Below are 18,597 nucleotides of genomic sequence, written 5' to 3'. Positions count from 1 at the left end.
GGGACATAAATTATTTTATAAATTGAAACTCAGAACAAAACACATGAGATTGATAAGCAAACAAAACAAATATTTCATTGTAGAATTTTTTAAATTGTTTAATTTTTAAGAAAATAACCAGCCAGGAATCATTTCATTTCTACTGTGGAATTATGAATTACTAAAGATCAATCTTTAATTGTTCAATGTAAATTAAGGTTTCACATGTTTTGGATATAAAATATCTTTGAGAAGCTAAATAATCATACTAACTGCTTGCCTGAACCTGGGACACAGAGGTTGCAGTGAGCCGAGATCACACCACTGGACTCCAGCCTGGGCAACAGAGGGAGACTACCTCAAAAAAAATCTTACTAACTGCTGAATCTTTTACATTAACTAAGTTTAATTCTCACGTTGCCAATTGTTTTTATTGCTCATATAATATTCGAACTGTTTCTTCAAAATCATTTGTAATGACTGAAAGATGAAGGTCTCCAATGTCAGATAAGTAAAATTTTATCAATTTAAACTAGAACACTTACCTTCTTAAAAAAAATATGTTAATGGCTTAATCATCATTGTCCACTTTGACCATAGAATTGAGAAAATAAATTCACTTGCAATTTTTGTTTCTCTCACCGTCAATGTTGCTAGCAAATCTGCCTAGCAGCTACTCATCAGCCTGACACCTTAAGCATACATCCTGATCTTACTCTTCAGGCGGAGGTTTACCGTCTTCACACTGGGTAGCAGCGCTTCCCTGAGGCTACAGATTAAGAGGGGTCACCAACTCACTCCCTCCGTTCTCATCGTGGCAGAGCAGGCCTACAGGTCATTCCCATTCCACTTGCATATTCATTCTGATCTGTAATAGTAACAAGGCCTGGATGAAAAGATCATCGAAAAAACTAACAAGAAATATTCCCAAATAGTTGTCCTTTACCTTCCATAGACTATCAGAGTTTGCATCTTTGAGACGGAACCCACACAGACTCAGTTTCTCTATGCAGTTCTTGTTTCCTGCCATTTTAATTGTAGATGAAAATGAGAGATATGAGTACACTGAAAAGTAACATCATCATCTGGACAGTTATTCGTAAGGAAAACACAATGACAAATACACATCTTTCGGTCCCTATTCCAGTCCTCTTTAACAACTCCGCTTTCTCGGATGGGAATTCATGAACTGTAATACTTAAGGAGATTTTCATCTGTAGGTTTTAGGATTTTTTTATCGGCCATATTCACCACCCATCCTGGAGCAAGACCAAAGAAAATCTGCCTTGGATCCTTCCTAGTACAGAGCATTTTGAAGAGTTCATCTTTAGTGATATCGGGTAAGATGTAACCGTACTTCCTCGCAAGTTCAAGTCGCGCTTCAGGAAATTTGGCAGGATCTGCCAGGTATCCACGATTCTTTGCATCGGTGTAATACGGTACCAGTTCTTCCGGTGGAAGCATTCTTTTTGGAATGGGTTGTCCACGAAGAAAGAATGGAACTGGTTTGCATACAATGTCTAAAAGAAAATTTAAATTTAAAAAGTGAGATGCAAATATTAGCTCTGTAGACATACATAGAGATGTAACCCTGTAAATACAGAGATGTAACAGAGTTTCTGTTTCTCTTGATTCTTAATTTTTATTTTTTTGAGACAAGTTTTGCTCTTCTTTGCCAGGCTGGAGAGTAATGGCACATCCAGTGTCATAGGAGCAGCATGGACACCAGTGGAGGTTTTGGGCAAAGGAGTGATAGTCCGTGCTTTAAAAGGAACTTCATGCCATGTCACTCCACTGCAGATGGAAGCAAGAGAGGCCACCTGAAGGCCCGCAGTCATCCAGGCAAGAGGACAGTGGCTAGGACAGACTGGCAGTAGCTGGAGAAGTGGTCGAATGTGGACGTGGTTTGAAGAAACAGCTCACAAGATTTATTAGGGCATAAAAGAAAAAGTTCAGAACTCCAAATTTTGGATGGACTTGTCGTTTACTCACATAGGGAAGACTGCAAGAAAAGCCAGGCTGAGATAAAAAAGTTGGGTTGGTCGCGGTGGCTCATGCCTGTAATTCCCGCACTTTGGGAGACCAAGAAGGGCAGATCACTTGAGGTCAGGAGTTCGAGGCCAGCCTGGACAACATGGTGAAATGCGTCTCTACCCAAAATTAGCCAGATATAGTGGCGGGCGCCTGTAATCCCAGCTACTTGGGAGGCTGAGACAGGAGAATCCCTTGAACCTGGGGGGCGGAGGTTGCAGTGAGCCAAAATCATGCCACTGCACTCCAGCCTGGGCGACAGAGCAAGACTCTGTCTCAAAAAAATAAAAAGAGAGAGAGAAAAGAGACATTTCAGACATGCTACATTTGAGGTCCCTGCTAGACATTCAAGAGAATTTGCCAGGCAGGCAGATGCAGAACTACAGTTCAGGGGAGGGGCAGAGAGTCTTTCTTGCCCTTGGTATATCTGTCTGCGACATGCTGTATTCTTTAAGTCATAATAATCCACACGGTAGACGTAGATCAAACACTACATCCAAACTACTACCAACATTTGCCATTCACTAAGTAATTAAAAAGTAGCCAACATGAGACAGAGAGAAAGACGATGACTGTGGAACAAGCTTACCCAGACTTCTTGGATCATAGAAGGCTGTAGTAACAACACCACCATTTTTCTCAATTGCAGCAATAGCTAGTTCTGAAGCCAACTGTACTTCAATATTAACTTTCGCTGTAAAGATGTCTGCACCCTGAAATATGTCAAAACAGTCTGTTGGTAAACAGCTTGGCTAAAAGTAAATTAATTATGTCAAGCTTCCTTTTTAAACAGTATTTTTCCCTCCAAAGTGCCTGTAATGTAATAGTAGAGTCAGCCATCCATATCTGTGGATTCCACATCTGTGAGTCAACCAACTTGGATGGAAAATTTTCAGAAAAAAAATAGTAATAAAAAATAAGGCCAGGTGCGGTGGCTCATGCCTGTAATCTCAGCAGTTTGGGAGGCCAAGGCAGGGAAATCACTGGAGGTCGAGTTCGAGACAAGCCTGGTCAACATGGTGAAACCCCGTCTCTACTAAAAATACAAAAATTAACCGGGCATGATGGCAGGCACCAGTAATCCCAGCTACTTTGAGGATGAGGCAGGAGAATCGCTTGAACCTGGGAGGCAGAGGTTGCAGTTAAGTTGAGATCGCGCCACCGCCAGTCTGGACAACAGAGCAAGACTCCATCTCAACAACAACAACAATAAAATAATAATAATAATAATCCAACAATAAGAAAACTAATGTTTTTAAAAATACAGTGCAACAACTATTTATATAGCATTTACATTACTTTCAACAGCAAAAGCCACAATTATTGTGCATCAACCTATTATTAGGTATTATAAGTAAGCTACAGATGATTTAAAGTATATGGGAAAATGTGGTAGGTTATGTGCAAATACTAGGCCATCTTAGATAGACAGAGACTTGATCATCTGGATTTTAGTGAGAGGAGGTGGTCTTGGAACTAATGCTAGGGGATGACTACAATTCCTTTTTTAAATATCTCTGCTTTGAGGTTCTATCACTTTTTTTTTAACATTTTTATTTAGGCTACCTTGTTTAACCGACTTTCAATCGGTATAAGACTGACTATATTTCTATTTTATGTATACCTGCTAAGCACTCATTCCTGATACTTCACTAATAGTAGACTGTTTAATCCTCATTAACAACCTTATGATAGGATTACTGCTATACTGACTTCATAGATGGAAATACTGAGACACAGAGAAGTTAAATCATATGCCCAAGATCACAAAGCAATGACTGTAATCCAGGGAGTGTAGTCACAGCATCTGTGTTCTTAACCACAACATTATGCTGTCCGACGTAAATAAAAACTTATCTTCCTTATCCCTAAGTAGCAGGCCAGCAGAAGGTTAAACAAGGGGATATGCAGGCTGGAGCAGGCAGAAAAATAGAGTATCTGACAAAATCTGAGCTTTGGAAAAGTTGGCCTCACTAGGGAAAAAGGGAGAAGACAACAGAAGTTCACTTTGCATTCACTACTGACTTTATTATAGCCTCTAAGCTGGAAAAAAACCAAAAACCAAAAAACAAACAAAAAAAATGCTCCACTGTTTCCTAGAAAATGTAGTGCTAGGCCAGGCATGGTGGCTCATGCCTGTAATCCTAGCACTTTGGGAGGCCAAGGAGGGTGGGTCACTTGATGTCAGGGGTTTGAAACCAGCCTGGCCAACATGGTGAAACCCCATCTCTATTAAAAATACAAAAATTAGCCAGGCGTGTGGCGCATGCCTGTAGTCCCAGCTACTCGGGAGGCTGAGGCAGGAGAATCACTTGAACCTAGGAGGTAGAGGTTGCAATGAGCCAAGATCACACCACAGCACTCCAGTCTGTGCACAGAGCAAGATTCCATCTCAAAAAAAAAAAAAAAATGTAGTTCTGAACTCTTAAAAGTTAAATTTTGGGTCACAGGATTGGTACATTTTTATCCAATTTCAAAGCAGATTCTGATAAAAAGATGGCAGCATTAGCAGTGTATGGCAATAGAAAAGTTTCATGTAGCTGAAACAAACTGGCTCCCAGCTTAGCTCCTTCTATCAATTACCAACTTTTCATGTATTTCAGAAATATTCCATCAATTCTACAATGCATTTTCACACCTTTTTTATATCTAATACTGATGTGTATCTGTAATCAACAGTACCTTTGATTCAATAAAACTGGGTCTTGCTCTATCATTTGTGACTTTTAAGCAATCCATGGCTTGCTTAACCGTCTCCCTATTTTTGGGCATTGGCATCAGTTCCAGTATTTTCAGTAGTAAAAAACAGCATTTTTAGGAATGTCTTTATAACAGGTTTCTTTCATTTCGCTTTTTCCTTGAGAACATATATTTCCAAATTGATAGTTTTGTGCTAAGGGATCAAAACTGTCTTATTCACTATTTACTGCAAATCTGAAATCGCAGAAGTAAATCGGTTAACAGAGATATAAATGATGTGCAATTGTACTTACCAGTACCCTGGGGTACAGTTTTCAGGGTTATTTTTGCTAATTTAATAGACCACACCTAAGGATGTTGGGATGTGCAGTTTAAGGGCTGATGAGGTCATGGATTTCCATAATGTTACATGTGTATCTCCTTATACACCCAGGGTAGAAAACTGAGGCTTAATCTTGTATTTGGTATTCTCTTTTCAAATTACTTTATTTGGAAAGCTTTTATCCATACAGTTCACTTTTTCAAAGGAATCTGAAAGGATTTTTCATAAACATACGCTTCCCTCTAGTGGACACTAACTTACCTATACAACCGTATTACTGATAAACAGTAGTTGATTGACAATGTACAAAAAATTTGGCCCACGTGGTAGCTCACACCTGTAATCCCAACACTTTGGGAGGCCAAGGCAGGCAGATCACCTGAGGTCAGGAGTTCAAGACCAGCCTGACCAACATGGTGAAACCCCATCTCCACTAAAAATACAAAATTAGGCAGGCATGGTAGTACACGCCTGTAATCCCAGCTACTCGGGAGGCTAAGGCACAAGAATCACTTGAACTTGGGAGACAAGGATGCAGTGAGCCAAGACAGCACCACTGCACTCCAGCCTGGACAAAAGAGTGAGATACCATCTCAAAAAAAAAATAAAGAGGGCTGGGTGCACTGGCTTACATCTGTAATCTCAGCACTTTGGGAGGCCAAGGTGGGCAGATCGCGCGGTCAGGAGATCGAGACCATCCTGGCTAACACAGTGAAACTCCATCTCTACTAAAAATAGAAAAATTAGCCAGGCATGGTGGTGGCCACCAGTAATCGCAGCTACTCAGACGACTCAGGCAGGAGAACCACTTGAATCCAGGAGGCGGAGGTTGCAGTGAGCCGAGATGGCACCACTGCACTCCAGCCTGGGCAACAGAGCAAGACTCCGTGTTAAAAAAAGAAAAGAATGAATGAAAGAAAGTAAAACAATGAATCAAAGTACCTGCCCTCAAGGGAGCTTATACTCTAGTGAGGAAGACAATGAAAACAAATGCATAACTTGGCAATAAATGTCAAGTGTTCATATATATTCAAAGAAAAACATTCTGAGCAGAGTAAAGCAAACAGTGTGACTGCTGAGGCAGGGCAAGTGCTCTTTTTAAAAAGATTCTCAAAAAAGACCTTCCTGTCCGGGTGGGGTGGCTCACAACTGTAATCCCAACACTTTGGGAGGCTGAGGTGGGCAGATGAACTGAGGTCAGGAGTTTGAGAACGGCCTGGCCAACATGGCTAACCCTATCTTTACTAAAAATAAAAAAAATTAGCCAGATGTGGTGGCACATGCCTTTAGTCCCAGCTACTTGGGAGTCTGAGACACGAGAATCACTTGAACCCGGAGGGCAGAGGTTGGCAGTGAGCAGAGATTGTGCCACTGCACTCCAGCCTAGGTGACAGAGCAAGACTCCGTCTCTATTTAAACAAACAAACAAACAAAAAAAAAGGCGAGGTCACTCATGCCTATAATCCCAGCACTTTGGGAGGCCAAGGCAGGCGGATCACAAGGTCAGGAGATCAAGATCATACTGGCCAACATGGTGAAACCCCGTCTCTACTCAAAATGAAAAAATTAACTGGGCGTGGTGACATGTGCCTGTAATCCTAGCTACTCAGGAGGCTGAGGCAGGAGAATCACTTGAACCAGGGAGTCAGTGGTTGCAGTGAGCCAAGATGACACCATTGTACTCCAGCCTGGAGATAGAGCAGGACTCCATCTTGGGTGGGAGGGTGGGGGGGCGGGGAATCCTTCTACATAACACCAAGATCTAATCCAGACTTACCTCCTCAACCAGCTGGACACCATAATCTCTTTTAAGTGGCTGGATGGTCACACCTCTCGCATTGACAAGCTGGGTTAAGTCAATAGGTTGAGTAGGATCAACACGACCCAAATCAATAAGATACTGCAGTCTATTGAGACTCAAAGGCTTATACTGGCGTCTGAAGCTGTAAAACAAGAATGTAAGAGCTGGAAGACTCCAAATCAACTCAAAGCTTTGTCCTGTGTTTTTCTCCAATTTTAATTATTTAACTAAATAAAAGCCTCTTGAGTGTAACACAAACATGTAATATTGCTTGGTTTTGGTTAATGAAATGATAGCTGTACCACCTTTGTTCCACTAAAAATTATTTCTCTCTATAAGCATTTACTTCATTTATTTACACAAATAAATCTGTGGAAAATTTAACTTACTATGGAACTCAAAGTAATAATGGTAGTTACCATTTATTAGGTGACTACAGTGGGCCAGATTTTTATATATACTGTCTATTATTGCTAATTCTCTTAACAACCATGAGAGCAGGCATTAGAATCTCCATTTTGCAGGACTGAGTGCAATGTCTGGCTTTTTTTCCTTTTAATAATTGAGGCAAATTTTCACGACCAAAAAAATGGTTCAGAGGAACAGTAGCAAAAGTTTGCTTCAAAGTGAATTTAAAATTTCCACCAAAATTTCTACCAAACTATTTTTTAGGTGCTTCTCAATGGAAATTGGGGGACTGTACTTTAAAAAGCAAAGCAACCTTACCTATGTCCTTCGTTAAACCCATATTTTGGAATTCGGATGTAAAATGGAGTCTGGCCTCCCTCAAAGCCCAGGCGAGGCCGGGTTCCTCTTTGCCTTTCTCCTTTGTGGCCTCTGCCACATTTTCTACCTCTTCTCCGACCTCTTGGTCGCCTCTCCTACAAGGAAAGAAGACAATTTTGTGAATTTCAGATGCATTTCTAAAAACTGCATTTCATCTCTTCACTGTTTATCTTTTTGTTATGCTGTTCATTCATCCAACCAACCACTATTGTGTGACAGGCATGTCCTAGTTGCTCAAACGTCCACACGCTCTGTTAGCATCTTTGCCTCTAAAGACATAGCTAATTCTTGTAACCAAAGTCCAAGCTGTGCATCAAAACGAAAAAGTCAAGTTTGGGATGGGGATAAGTTTTTTATAAAAGGCTAAAACTGAAAAAAATCCTAGAATTAAATATCCACAACATTTTAAATAATAGTCAGAAATTTTTTATTTTGAAATTAGTTGTAAATATGCAAATATTATTCATAACCCTGTAATTTTATTTGAAACTAATTTGTTGAAGAAAATCTTCCTTAATTTACTTCCTATCATTTCACCAAAGCAACGAATTGACTGCTGAAATGACAGTACGCTGTCAACAGCTTTTCTAGCTGTATTTACTGAACTGCAGAAGAGCCAGCTGCAATTCAGATCTTTCCAATGAACGTAAAAATACACAGGGAATTAAATCCAATTTTACAGGACACAATGACTTTGTAGTTTACGTTTTTAAAAATAAACCTTGGCCGGGAGCAGTGGCTCACGCCTGTAATCTCAGCACTTCGGAAGGGCGAGGCGGGCATATCACGAGATCAGGAGTTCGAGACCAGCCTGAGGAACACGGTGAAGCCCCGTCTCTACTAAAATATACAAAAATTAGCCGTGCGTGGTGGCGTGCGCCTGTAATCCCAGCTATTCAGAAGGCTGAGGCAGGAGAAACACTTGAACCCAGGAGGCGGAGGTTGCAGTGAGCTGAGATGGCGCCATTGCACTGCAGTCTTGCACTGCAGCCTGGGCGACAGAACGAGACTCCGTCTCAAAACTAAATAAAACAAACCTTATTAAGAACTGGGTGCGCGTGGAACGATCGCCCTCTAGGCAGTAAAGGAGAACAGGCACGAGGCAACCCTCGTGGCAACGTTCATCCCAACACCCTCCCAGAAAAGGCAGTTTTCTTAATGACAAAGAGAGAAGGGCTGCTTCCATTGCCCCGGTCCCCAGCGTTTCCCCCGCAACGCCACCAGCCATTTACCGGTTTCCTGGAGCCGGGATTCGGCTTTAAGTTGGCCAGGCTCACACGCGGCAGGTCCCGGAGTAGGTCCAGGGCCCGGGACCTACCGCCCTGCAAAGGACCGGCCATAACTCCCAGATCCAAGAACTTTCAAGGGCGCCCTTAGCCGCTGGGAGGCCACGTGGTCTCGCGGGCTGCTTTACGGTCGTGGCCCCGCCCCTGTCGCGCTGCAGCCGCGAGCGCAAGCCCCGGACTCGGGCGGAGGCGTGTGTGTGAGTCTGCAAGCTTGTCTCTGGGGTCCTCTTCTTTTAGTTCTTGAGGGATGTGATCTTATTTTCCGATATCTTGCTTTGTCCTCGGGGTCCCTTTTAATATTCTGAACGTAAAACCTTCTCATTCACCAAACAGGAGTACGCACTAAAAACACTGCGTTAAATAAAGGATCTTTTTTGAGTCAGTGTTTGGCCTTACCTATTTGTCCAGGCAGTGCGTTCTCCGAGGTCAACGCAGAACCCGGAGTAAAGCACTGTGAGCTGTCAATTATCAGCTTTTGAACTTGCGTAATTATACGCCGTGCGTACGAAAATAATACTCATAGTGCACCTATCAAAATGCCTGGCTAATAGCAATCTTTGAATAAGACTCAAAGTATGAACTCGCATCCATGTGCATCTATATTGTTTTGAGTGAATCACAGTTGACCACTTAATGACTGGCACGGTACTGATTGCCTGGTGGCCAGACCCTGTATTAAATTAGCCTGACTCGAGTTACAGCCATTCTAGAGGTAGATGATGTTCCTGCAATTTACAGTCACAGCGAGGTAAGGCTTAGCAAGGTCCGGTAGCTTGACCAACTTCTTGCAACAAGCGACAGAGCCAGGATTCAAACTTATACTGCTTCCTACTATAAAAGTAGTATTTTTAGAATGTAAAATTGAGTATCTCCATCACAAAATACAAACATTACTAGAAAAATACTAGCTCTTCTATTTTTCTCTTAAGTTAGTTTAATATAGAAAAGACTGTTCCTTTTTCTTTCTTTTAGTAATTGTGTGATACTTCACTGTCTTGTTGGAGAGTTTTTTCTGCTAGGTCTTACTAGTAATCACAAATAATGAAGGTGAGACAGTTTTTGGAGGGCTGCTGTCTTAGGTTTAAGTACATCTTTTTTAAGTTCTTTAAATCAAGTGTAAAATAACTACATAAAGAAAAAGTTTTATTCATTCCTTCAAGTACTATTTATAAGTAAGACGCTGAACTTGTTAGAAATACTTATGGCGGCTGGGCATGGTGGTTTACGCCTGTAATCCCAGCATTTTGGGAGGCTGAGGTGGGTGGATCACCTGAGATCAGGAGTTCGAGACCAGCCTGGCCAACATGGTGAAACCCCATCTCTACTAAAAATACAAAAATTAGCCAGGCATGGTGGTGGGCGCCTGTAATCCCAGCTACTAGGGAGGCTGAGGCAGGAGAATCCCTTGAACCCAGGAGGCGGAGGTTGCAGTGAGCCAAGACCGCACCATTGCACTTCAGCCTGGGCAAAATGGGCAACAAGATCGAAACTCCGTCTCCAAAAAAAAAAAAAGAAAGAAAGAAATACATATGGATGAACTCAAACAATATTTCATTCCCAGGTTGTTTGAAATCTAGTAGGGAAGAGTTTCCAAAAGTGTATTTTTTTTTTTTAAGTTAAATATAGCCGGGCGCAGTGGTTCAACGTCTGTAATCCCAGCACTTTGGGAGGCTGAGGTGGGCGGATCACGAAATCAATAGATCGAGACCATCCTGGCCAATATAGTGAAACCCCGTCTCTACTAAAAATACCAAAAAAAAAAAAAAAAAAAAAAAAAATTAGCTGTGTGTGGTGACGCGCACCTGTGGTCCCAGCTGCTTGGGAGGCTGAGGCAGGAGAATCGCTTGAACCCGGGAGGCGGAAGTTGCAGTCAGCCGAGATTGCACCACTGCACTCCAACCTGGCGACAGAGCAAGACTCTGTCTCAAAAAAAAAAAATAAATAAAGTAGGCCTCTTATAGATGAATTAGCAAAAACAAGAAAATATATGAGTTCGATAAAGTGATATGAAGATAAAGTCCAGACTCTATTTAGAAGTACAAAAGAGGGGGAATAGAATAGAGGGGGGAAAATAGAACCTATTTTCTGCCTTTAATGATTTGTTTGTTTGTTTGCGACGGGCTCGCACTCTGTTGCCAGGCTGGAGTGCAATGGTGCTATCTCCTCTGCTCACTGCCACCTCCGCCTCCCAGGTTCAAGCGATTCTCCTGCTTCAGCCTCCCCAGTAGCTGAGATTACAGGCATGCACCACAACAGCCAGCTTTTTTTTTTTTTTTTTTTCTAGAGACAGGGTTTCACCATGCTGGCCAGGCTGGACTCGAACTCCTGACCTCAAATGATCTGCCCACCTCGGCCTCCCAAAGTGCTGGGATTACAGGTGTGAGCCACCAAGCCCGGCCTGCCTTTATTGATTTTTAATTCAGTAGTTTTCATTATCTTTTTATTAGAACTTTCCTACCTTCAGGAAGAACGTTGCAAAATATCATTGCAGACTGGACCCTCATCTACAGAAAAATGCATAATTATTTTCAAAAAACAATAATATCTCCAAAAAATCATTGTTTGCATTAAGTAATGGACTTCTCTGATTGAACGTTAATGCCAGTAATTTTTTTTTAATTTTTAATTTTCCACCCCACACCGCCCCGCCAAATGTTTTTTATCACAGGAAAATGTTTTAATGAATAAGGAAAATATGAGAAATATGCTGCACTTTTTGGAAGGAGAAGTTGTATAGGTTATGTAATGTTATTGGTGGACATCGATTAATAATAATGGGAATAACAATTGTTTACAATTAATTGTAGGCTACGTGTTTGTTTCCCATATCCAACACGTTGATTAAGCATATAAAACTGTCAAAATAATTTGATCAGTTTCATTTGTGTTGTAAGAATGTAAATTAAGGGTGTGTGGTCGATAAGACAACAATCTTTACCTTAAGTCTATAGTAGTTTTATGTCATTCTCATAGTTGCACAATTCATATTTATTCTCACTTACATGCTTGGGATGTGCTAAATCCTGTTTAAATCAAGTTAATGAGAACTTGTAATAAAAAAAATTTATTAATATCTCAACAACTATTTAAGGTCCATCCTGTTCCAACCCCAGTTAATAATAACTGCTGAATCATTACATAATAAGAATGAAATGAACCCTGTAAAGATGATACAATTTGAAGTGCTTTGGAAGGCTTCACCCACTGCCCGAAATCTTCCCCCATCTATACATATCAGCACCTGATAGTCTGTTAACATAGATTAATTCCTTTGAGTTCACTATTTAAAAAAAAAGAAAAAAACTTCAGGGTGAGCAGAAAATGGAACTGGGAAATGAAAATAAAAGGGAATAGGCTGGGCGAGGTGGCTCATGCCTGTAATTCCAGCACTGTGGGAGGCCAAGGTGGGTGGATCACCTGAGGTCAGAAGTTAGAAACCAGCCTGGCCAACATGGTGAAACCCTGCCTCTACTAAAAATACAAAAAAATTAGCCAGACGCTTTGTCGCATGCCTGTAATCCCAGCTACTTGGGAGGCTGAGGCAGGAGAATCGCCTGAACCCAGGAGTTGGAGGTGCAGTGAGCTGAGATTGCGCCGTTGCACTCCAGCCTGGAAAACAAGAGCAAAACTCCATCTCAAAAAAAAAAAAAAAAGACAAGACAAGACAAGAAGCAGTGGCTCACGCCTGTAATCCCAACACTTTGGGAGGTCGAGGCAGGCATGTCACGAGGTCAGGAGATCGAGACCATCCTTGCCAACTTGGTGAAACCCTGTCTCTACTAAAATAATAATAATAATAATAATAAAATTAGCCGGAAGTGGTGGCAAGCACTTGTAATCCCAGTTACTTGGGAGGCTGATCCAGGGAAATTACTTGCGGGGCGGCAGAGGTTACAGTGAGCTGAGATCGGGCTACTGCCCACCAGTTTGGCAGCAGAGCAAGACTCCGTCTCCAAAACAAAAAAGAAAAAGAAAAGAAAAGGGAATAAATTCATCAGAATCAGATAAAGTGCTTTGCATTAACCACAGTAATAATACATTACAAAGTAAAAAGTCTGAGCAACTTAATCTTCTGTTTTTGAGATTAAAAAGCAATAAGCTGCTGTGCAGTGGCTCGGGCCTGTAATCCCAGCACTTTGGAAGGCCGAGGGGGACGAATCACCTGAGGTTGAGAGTTCAAGACCAGCCTGACCAACATGGAGAAACCCTGTCTTTACCAAAAATACAAACATTAGCCGGGCATGGTGGTGGGTGCCTGTAGTCCCAGCCACTCAGGAGGCTGAGGCAGGAGAATTGCTTGAACCCGGGAGGCGGAGGTTGCAGTGAGCCAAGACTGCACCACTGCACTCCAGTCTGGGTGACAGGGCAAGACTCCTTTCAAAAAAAAAAAAAAAAAGTTGAGCAGAAAACAGCTGGAAAAGCGATATTCCTAAGTGAAGGTGGGAGACAGCCAGAGGCAGGAGAGGAATGAATCCCTTTAATATTAGGAGAAAACTAATATTGAAGCTGGGGGCGGTGGCTTACACCTGTAATCCCAGCACTTTGGGAGGCTGAGGCGGATAGATCATCTGAGGTCAGGAGTTTGAGAACAGCCCAGCCAACATGGTGAAACCCTATCTCTACCAAAAATACAAAAATTAGCTGGGCATGGTGGTGCCTGCCTGCAATCCCAGCTACCGTGGAGGCTGAAGCAGGAGTATTGCTTGAATCCAGGAGGCAGAGATTGCAGTGAACCGAGATCACGCTACTACACTCACAGCCTGGGCAACAGAACAAGACTCTGTCACACACACACACACACACACACACACAAAACTAATATTGAGAGAAGGCTATGAAGAGGGCATGGAAAGAGGCTGCAAATAAATGTCCCCTTGACAAAATGTAACTAATTTGGCCTTGATAAAACTTGATCCCAACCTAAAGGTCTTATTCACACCTAAATAGGTTTTAATTTTATTAAAGTATTGTAATGCTTACATATTTTGAAAAAAATCAGTACAGAAGGGCTTATAATGAGAAGCAGCTATTTTTTATTCCATTTCTAGTTTCACTCCCATAAGCAATAACTTTTAATGTTGCTTTTGTTTCTTCTAATGACTGCCTCCTTATTTAATGTCTCCATCACTAATTGTTTTATCTTTTTTTTTTTTTTTTGAGGTGGAGTTTCACTCTTGTCATCCAGCCTGGAGTGCAATGGCACGATCTTGGCTCACAGCAACCTCTGCCTCCCAGGTTCAAGCGATTCTCCTGCCGAAGCCTCCAAAGTAGCTGGGATTACTGGTGCCTGCCACCATGCCCGGCTAATTTTTGTACTTTTAGTATAGATGGGGTTTCACCGTGTTAGCCAGGCTCGTCTCAAACTCCTGAGCTCAGATGACCCACCCGCTTTGGCCTCCCAAAGTGCTGGGATTACAGGCGTGAGCCACCGAGCCTGGCCCATTTTTTTTTCTTGAGACGGGTCTCGCCCTGTCACCCAGACTGGAGTGCAGTGACCTGATCACAGCTTGCTGCAACCTTGAACTCCTGGGCTCAAGTGATCCTCCCACTTCAGCCACCTGAGTAGCTGGGGCTACAGGCATCCACCACCATGCCCAACTAATTTGGCATAAATGTGGTTATGTTATACTGCAGCCTGGGAAACAGAGCAAGACTCCTTCTCCAAAAAAAAAAAAGAAAAAAGAAATTCTCTGTTCTCTCACTTGACATCTTAGCGCATTCAAAGCACTTGACCTCTCTATCCTTGAGATACTTGCCTCGTTTGGTTTCTGGGATTCCCCACATCTCTGGTTTTCTTCTTCCATCTCTGGTTGATCTTTCTCAGTTACTTTTGGGGGCTTCTCCACACCTGTCTGACCTTTACATTTTTTTAAATTTATTTTCTTGAGATTGAGCTGTGCTCTTGTCACCCAGGCTGGAGTGCAATGGCACAATCTCGGCTCACTGCAACCTCTGCCTCACAGGTTTAAGCAATTCTCTTGCCTCAGCCTCCTAAGTAGCTGGAATTGTAGGCATGTGCCACCACAGGCAGCTAATTTTTTTATTTTTCTTTTAGTAAAAACAGGGTTTCACCATGTTGGCCAGGCTGGTCTCAAACTCTTGACCTCAGTTGATCCCCCTGCCTTGGCCTCCCAAAGTGCTGGGATTACAGGCGTAAGCCACCATGCCCAGCCCTAATGTTAAAATTTATTTTGGTATGCAGATGTTCTCCAAAAGTGGTAATAAATGACTTAAAAATTCTCAGATTTCTATCTGTAACCCAAAACTGATATGTGTGTATATATATGTGTGTGTGTGTGTGTGTGTGTGTGTGTGAATGTCTTCTTAATTTAGTCAAAAGGGAATTCTAGATATCTAACTCTTTGCCACAACCTTCCCCCAAACTGTTCTTCCCTTACTCTTCCCATCTTAATAAATGGCACACCTATTTACCTAGTTATGAAAGCCAGAAATCTGAGAGTCATTCCTGTTTCCTTACTTACCCTATTTCCTGCATCAACAAGACCTATCGCTTTGGTCCACAGACACCACCCTAGTTCAAGCAACCATCATCTTGCCTAGGATAATATGACAGTCTACTGACTGACCTGTTTTCACTTTCACTGTTGCCCCCTTCCCACATCCCTTCTCTGAAAGTCATCAGAGCCTCATTGTCCTTCTTCAGTGGCTTCACATTGCACTTAGAATTCAATGCAAACTTAGGGGCTGGGCCCAGTGGCTCATACCTGTAATCCCAGCACTTTGGGAGGCCAAGGCAGTTGGATCACGTGAGGCCAGGAGTTCGAGACCAGCCTGGCCAACATGGCAAAACCCTAGCTATACTAAAAGTACAAACGTTAGGTGTATACAATATAAGTGTATTGTATTGTATTGTACAATACAAACATTAGGTGTGTACAAGTGTATTGTATTGTATTGTATAATACAAACAGGTGTGGTGGTGCATGCCTATAATCTCAGCTACTTGGGAGGCTGAGGTAGGAGAATCACTTATACCCAGGAGGCAGAGGTTGCAGTGAGCCCAGATTGTGCCATTGCACCCAAGCCTGGGTGACAGAGCAAGACCCTGCCTCACAAATTAAAAAAAAAAAAAGAATTAAATGTAAACTGCTTGCCATGGCCTGTAAGTATCTGGCTGATCTGATACCTAGTTGTCTCTATCCTCAAAGCATTATAGGGACTTCTATGAATGAAATAAGCAGCAAATTTTCTCTTTTAAAGAGGGGAGGCACACGCGCGCGCGCGCGCACACACACACACACACAGTACAAATAAATAAAAAACTATTTCAGGCAGTAAGGAGTACCATGAAGACGGTTAAACATGAGAATGTGTTAGAAAGTAACTGAAACCCTTGAGGACTTTTATCCTGAGTGGTCAAAGATTGCCTTTCCAAAGGGTCATTTAAGCTGAATATTACAAAGGAACATTTAGTGCTTTCTAAGCGAAGGTTATTTTGGAATTACACAGTAATCCCATCAAGGATCAGCTTGGGGCTCTGCTCCTTATCTGTCTAAGACTCGAGCTGAGCCAGCAGGCACCTGCTTGAAACTTTCGTGTTGTTGTGACAGATGAAAAGAGAATTTGGATGGTCTGACACCCACAATGAAAAGCTCTGGTCTGGAAGTGACGCTTGTCTCTTTCACTTAAAACTCACTGACCAGAACTATTCACATGGCTTCATCCAAACCAAGTCTGGGAAATGCAATCCTACCATGTCCTGGAAGACAGAGAATCAGGAATATTTAGAAAACATGATTAATGACTACCACAATCTTTCACACTGAGAGGGAAAGAAAGAGGGAAAGGCTGGGCACCGTGGCTCACACCTGTAATCCCAGCACTTTGGGAGGCCGAGGCGGGTGGATCACCTGAGGTCAGAAGTTCCAGACCAGCCTGACCAACATGTGAAACTCCATCCTACTAAAATACAAAATTAGCCAGGTGTGGTGGTGCATGCCTGTAATCCCAGCTACTTGGGAGGCTAAGGCAGGAGAATTGCTTGAATCTGGGAGGCGGAGATTGCAGTGATCCACCTGCCTTGGCCTCCCAAAGTGCTGGGATTACAGGCATGAGCCACAGTGCCCGGCCCAGATTTTTGCTTTTAGTACGGTCAGATTTTCTTTTTTAAAAAAATGAGATTTATCCTCCCATCATATATAACTAAGAAACCAGACAAAATATATGCCATAATGGTTTCCAGATATTAGTCAATAGGAAATGAAACATAATAATCTCTTAGAGAAATAAATCAAGTCCCAGCTTACTGTCTGGGGAGAATTTTCAGGCTACAGGTAAGAAGGAAATACCTAAAGAGAGCCCAGTGGTCTACTGAGCCGAGGAGGCAGAGTTCATACGGGTAAAGTCCATTAGACTCTATGGAGTCAAGTATCTGAGCAGGGAGAGCTGTAAGAGAGAGTCTCAAAGGAGAACTGATCGGCACAGGTGTGTGAGGAAACTACCCAGGCCAGTGAGAGCCCACCAGAAAGATTCCAGCAGGGCCGGTCTTAGAACTCACACAAGGCTGGGAAAACTTCATGTTCCCACCAGCCAAATCAAAGATCTAACAGAAGGGGCATGATCACAGGGTGTTGAACCAACACTGAGACCAAATTAGTTCCACACTGAAGGCTGTAGTGAGCCCACCTAACAATGCAAAAAAAGCAAGCCTCAAAAGAACAAAGTTGATTACAAGTGATTTAATTGTATCCCAAAACAAAGCCCCCAAATCAGAAAAAAAATACAGAAACTTCATTAATCAACAAAGTAAAATGTACTGTATCTGTCATTTAGTAAAAAATTGCTACTTATGATGTTGAGGCAGGAAAATAAGACCTATAATGAAAAAAAATCACTCAATATAATCAGATCCAGAAACGACAGAGCGATAGAAATAGTTGTCAAGAAAGTCAAAACAGTTAATATATGGGTCATGTGTTCAAGAAGGTAGAAAGATGAGCACTTTTTTTGTTTTTAATAGAGACAGAGTCTCGCTATGTTGCCCAGGCTGGAGTGCAGTGGCTATTCACAGGCACGATCCCACTACTGATCAGCCTATGTGTATAGTAGACTAGACCATCTAGGTTTCTGTAAGTTTCTTTATGACAAGTGCACAATGAGAAAATCATCTAATGATACCTTTTTCAGAGTGTATCCCCATCATTAAGTGACTGTATTTGCATATCTAAACATAGTATGTGCTATACTTGCATATGGCTGGCACAGCAGTCCATTTGTTACAGCAGCATTATCACAAACATGTGAGTAATGTGTTGTGGTACAACCTTGTGAGAGCTATGGCATTACTAAGCGAAAAAAAATTTTTTTTTTTTTTTTGAGAAGGAGTCTCACTCTTGACCTCAGGTGATCCGCCTGCCTCGGCCTCCCAAAGTGCTAGGATTACAGGCATGAGCCACTGTGCCCGGCCAAATTTTTTCCTTTCATTATAATCTTACGGGACCGTCGTCACATATATGGTCTGTCATTGACTGATAGGTCATCATGCTGTGCATGACTGTATTTTGAATTAGATGATGGTGGTGGTTGTGCAAACTTTAGATCTCACACTTTAAATGGGTATATGGTATGTGAATTCTAGCTGAATAAAGCTATTTTTTAAAAGATCTTTTAAAAAAAGGAGACATAGATAAAATAACTAGCTTCATGCCTAGGAAAAGGAAATTAATTTTATA

The 18,597-nt window shown here is 42.0% G+C and overlaps 1 protein-coding gene across 1 annotated transcript; it reads right to left on the bottom strand.

Moving 5' to 3' along the window:
* Window positions 1-978: 978 nt before the first annotated feature.
* Window positions 979-9,014, bottom strand: MRPL15 (mitochondrial ribosomal protein L15). The gene is made up of 5 exons (XM_012442939.2): window positions 8,852-9,014; window positions 7,560-7,714; window positions 6,810-6,975; window positions 2,600-2,723; window positions 979-1,499 (listed from the first exon to the last, which is right to left on the bottom strand). Exons 1-5 carry the CDS (start codon window positions 8,957-8,959, stop codon window positions 1,162-1,164), a joined length of 891 nt encoding a protein of 296 aa, XP_012298362.2. The 5' UTR covers window positions 8,960-9,014; the 3' UTR covers window positions 979-1,161.
* Between the last annotated feature and the right edge of the window lie 9,583 nt (window positions 9,015-18,597).

The sequence above is a fragment of the Aotus nancymaae genome, unplaced genomic scaffold (assembly GCF_030222135.1).
Source record: "Aotus nancymaae isolate 86718 unplaced genomic scaffold, 86718_ANA_hifiasm-v0.15.2.pri h1tg000036l, whole genome shotgun sequence".
Lineage (NCBI taxonomy): Eukaryota > Metazoa > Chordata > Mammalia > Primates > Aotidae > Aotus > Aotus nancymaae.
This window is presented reverse-complemented; position numbering and strand designations above follow the sequence as displayed.

Coding starts and splice junctions, on each gene's coding strand:
- MRPL15 (XM_012442939.2), bottom strand. CDS start 8,959: ATGGCCGGTCCTTTGCAGGGCGGTAGGTCCCGGGCCCTGGACCTACTC. Junction 2,724..6,809: donor GTGTCCAGCTGGTTGAGGAG/GTAAGTCTGGAT, acceptor GACATATTTCAG/GGTGCAGACATCTTTACAGC. Junction 1,500..2,599: donor CTATGATCCAAGAAGTCTGG/GTAAGCTTGTTC, acceptor ATTTTCTTTTAG/ACATTGTATGCAAACCAGTT.